Below are 3,607 nucleotides of genomic sequence, written 5' to 3' on the forward strand. Positions count from 1 at the left end.
TCCAAGTGAGCATACCTTGTATGTGAAACATCAAGGTAAAGATGATATCCTTCTTGTTGCCCTTTATGTTGATGATTTGGTGTATACGGGTAACAACAAGGAAATGGTTGAAAATTTTAAAATAGAAATGATGAAAAAATATGAGATGAGTGATCTTGGCTTGCTGCATCATTTTCTTGGTATTGAGGTTTACCAAGATGAATATGGAGTTTTTATTTGTCAAAGGAGATATGCTGAAAATATTTTGAAAAAGTTTGGCATGAAAGACTGCAAACCTGTTGACATTCCTTTAGTGGTGAATGAAAAATTAAAGAAGGAAGATGGTGGAAGATTAGTAGATGCAAGCATGTATAGAAGTTTGGTTGGAAGTTTGTTTTATCTAACAGCTACACGACCTGATTTAATGTTTGCTGCTAGTTTACTCTCAAGGTTCATGAGTAAACCAAGTCATTTACATCTTGGAGCAGCAAAACGAGTTCTAAGGTATGTCATGGGAACCATGGAGCATGGAATCAGGTTTGAAAAGAGTTTTAAACTCAAAATTAAAGGCTATTGTGACAGTGATTGGGCTGGAAGTGTTGATGACATGAAAAGCACTTCTGGTTATGTGTTCATCATGGGTTCAGGAGTAATTTCTTGGTGTTCGAAGAAACAAGACACTGTAGCGCAATCTTCAGCTGAAGCAGAATATATGGCAGCTGGTTTGGCTACACAACAATCATTGTGGTTGAGAAGAATTCTTGAAGATATCGGAGAAAAGCAAGAAGAAAGTCTGCTGCTCCACTGTGACAATAAATCAGCAATAGCCATGGCGAAGAATCCTGTTTTCCACAGTCGAACAAGACATATTAATATAAAGCACCACTTCATTCGAAGTGTGATCGAAGATGGTGATGTGCAGTTAGTGTTCTGCAATTCAGAAGAGCAGCTTGCAGACATTTTTACTAAAGCACTACCAAGAGGGAGATTTCAGCAACTTAGAGAAGCAATGGGAGTTAAAGAGCAACACATTAAGGGGGAGTGTTAAAATTAATGTGTTGTAACCACCACTATGAGTAAGCATTATGAAAGAAGTGCAAAAGAGTTGTAACCATCATAATATAATTACTGTCTTTATTTAGAGTTATGTTAGAATTGTATCATTAAGATTGAGAGAACCAAAGAGTCCTCATCTTAATTATCATCTTATTATCTTCTAAAGTCAGTTTTGATTCAAGCCTATATAAAGGCTTTGTAATGTTAAGAAATATACATCAGTTGGTGGTGAATTCAGTAAAATAGCATATTTAAAGCATATCTTCCACCAGTGGAAGTATAGTGCAAAAAGTGTCAAAAACCAGTTTTCCTCTGCAGAATTCTGTAACACTATAATTTATAACATACCACCTCTAGAATACCACCAACATCCTCCAGTAACCATTGTAGCTGCAAATTAACCAGAAAGAGAGAGTAGATAGAGACAATAGACAAACAACATCTATATGAAACAAAGCACGCTCCTCCGACAATAACAGACAAACCATTTATCCTAAGGTTCTCTGTGTTCTTCCTCACAGTAACATTTTCTAACACCCTCTTCATCTCCTTATAAAACCACACTTTCCCTTAATTCATTTTCATCATCACCAACACACTAAACTTGCCAAAATACTGAATTTCCTTACTTTGTTCAATTCCACTACTACAACACACACCATGTTCAATCAAGAGAAACTCATGCATTACCAAGTGGAACAACCATCATGGAGCTACTACATGACGAGAAGAGTAACAAGAACAATGGAGGAAGATCAAATGGAGAGAATAATGAGCTTAGCTACACAAAGTGCTGTAGTCATATTCAGCATTAGTAGTACAAGTTGTATGTGTCATGCAATGAAGAGTTTGTTCAGTGGAATGGGAGTGAATGCAACGGTTCATGAACTTGATCAAGATTCAAAACCATTCATCAGGTTACTTGGAAATTCAACATCACTTCCTGTTGTTTTCATTGGAGGCAAATTAGTTGGTTCTATGGATAGGGTTTTGGCTTTTCATATCAACGGTTCTCTTGTTCCTCTTCTTAAAGATGCCGGTGCTTTGTGGCTCTAATATGAATCTGAGCTTAGTTTCTTAGTTATCTTAGAGTTGAAATTAATTAGCGATAATGATTACATGATTAAGCACCGACTCATAATGGGTTTTAAGGAACTGTCAATGATATGTGCAAAAAATATATATATTTGGAATTCTGTCAATTTTCTTTGGCTTTTTTTTACCTACTTTGTATAATTAAAGTTGCACTAGTAATTTGGAATATAGGGGTCTCAAAATTAAATACAATGTTAATATATAAGTATATATAATTCAATTATATGCAGCTGTCTAAAAAAAATAGGGGTCTCAAAATTATTTTTTATAAATTATAAATCTGAAATAAATATATAAATATTAGCTTTTCAATATGTTATTTACTGGAAACTTTGGTTGATAATTAAGATTGAATTGATATGAGAACAAACATTTTTTTCGGTCGACATTGAACTTATTTACAAGAAATCTAATTTCATATTTGACAAACACCCTCGTGAATGAACAATAATTGACAACCTTAATTGACTTCCTTATATGAGCAGAGATCCAAGTCTTATTAATGTAGAAACCATACATTCTAGATATGGTACTCTAACAAGTTTATGTAGGGTGAGAAAGGAAGAAGAAGAAAGAAGAAGAAAGCTATAAGGATCACAACTAACATGTATCTACTGCATGTGATGATACATTGCTACATAAGTTTGTTACAAACTAACTAAGACTCATCATAACCAACTAACTAACTTCATCTTCCTTGGTTAATATCCTCCCAAAAGTTGATTCTTGATAAAAGTTGATCAAGTTCAACTTGGACATAAAAAAATTGCTTAGGAAGAAGAGATTTTGTGAAAAAATCGACTAGTTGACTATGAGATGGAATGGGGAGAAGCTTCATGGTGTCTCCTAAAAAAGATTTTCCTTACAATGTGACAATCGATCTCTAAGTGTTTGGTTCTTTTATGGAAAATCAGGTTTGCTGCAATGTGCAAAGCACTATAGTTATCAGAGTAAAGAGCTGGTGGCTTGGTGCATTTGACTCGCAAGTCATGTAACAAGTATATGATCCATTGGAGCTCGCATGTGGCTGCAGCTAAAGCTCTGTATATTTTGCTTTAGATGAGGACCTTGAAATAGTATATTGCTTCTTTGTTCTCCATGAAACGAGGGATTGACCAATGAAAAAACATGAACCTGAGATGGACCTTCGTGTATCTCTACATCTTGCCCAATCAGCATCAGGAAATCTAAGAAGATGAAAAGAAGAGTTGCATGGAAAACATAAACCTTTTCCAGGACAATATTTAAGATAATGCAAAACTCTACATGCTCATGATGATGAGTGATGGACGGGTTGGAGAGAAATTGGCTTAGCTGGTGAGTAATATATGTGATGTCTGATTTAGTAGTTAGGCCTGAAAACGTTGTTGGTTTCAGAGATAATCATAAAAGCATGATCAGTGGCTCTGAAACCATAGGCAATAAAGTGTTAGGATACTATAAAAGCTCAAAATGCTACAGAATCTATAACACAGAA

At 34.9% G+C, this 3,607-nt stretch overlaps 1 protein-coding gene across 1 annotated transcript; it reads left to right on the forward strand.

Moving 5' to 3' along the window:
- Window positions 1-1,695: 1,695 nt before the first annotated feature.
- On the forward strand, window positions 1,696-2,091 carry LOC131629244 (putative glutaredoxin-C14). Its single transcript, XM_058900042.1, has one exon. The coding sequence runs from the start codon at window positions 1,696-1,698 to the stop codon at window positions 2,089-2,091; it is 396 nt and encodes a 131-aa protein (XP_058756025.1).
- The last annotated feature ends 1,516 nt before the right edge of the window (window positions 2,092-3,607 follow it).

This window comes from Vicia villosa, unplaced genomic scaffold (assembly GCF_029867415.1).
Source record: "Vicia villosa cultivar HV-30 ecotype Madison, WI unplaced genomic scaffold, Vvil1.0 ctg.000538F_1_1, whole genome shotgun sequence".
NCBI classification, from domain to species: domain Eukaryota; kingdom Viridiplantae; phylum Streptophyta; class Magnoliopsida; order Fabales; family Fabaceae; genus Vicia; species Vicia villosa.

Bases quoted from the DNA above. Each gene is read 5' to 3' on its own strand.
- LOC131629244 (XM_058900042.1), top strand. From the start codon at position 1,696: ATGTTCAATCAAGAGAAACTCATGCATTACCAAGTGGAACAACCATCA.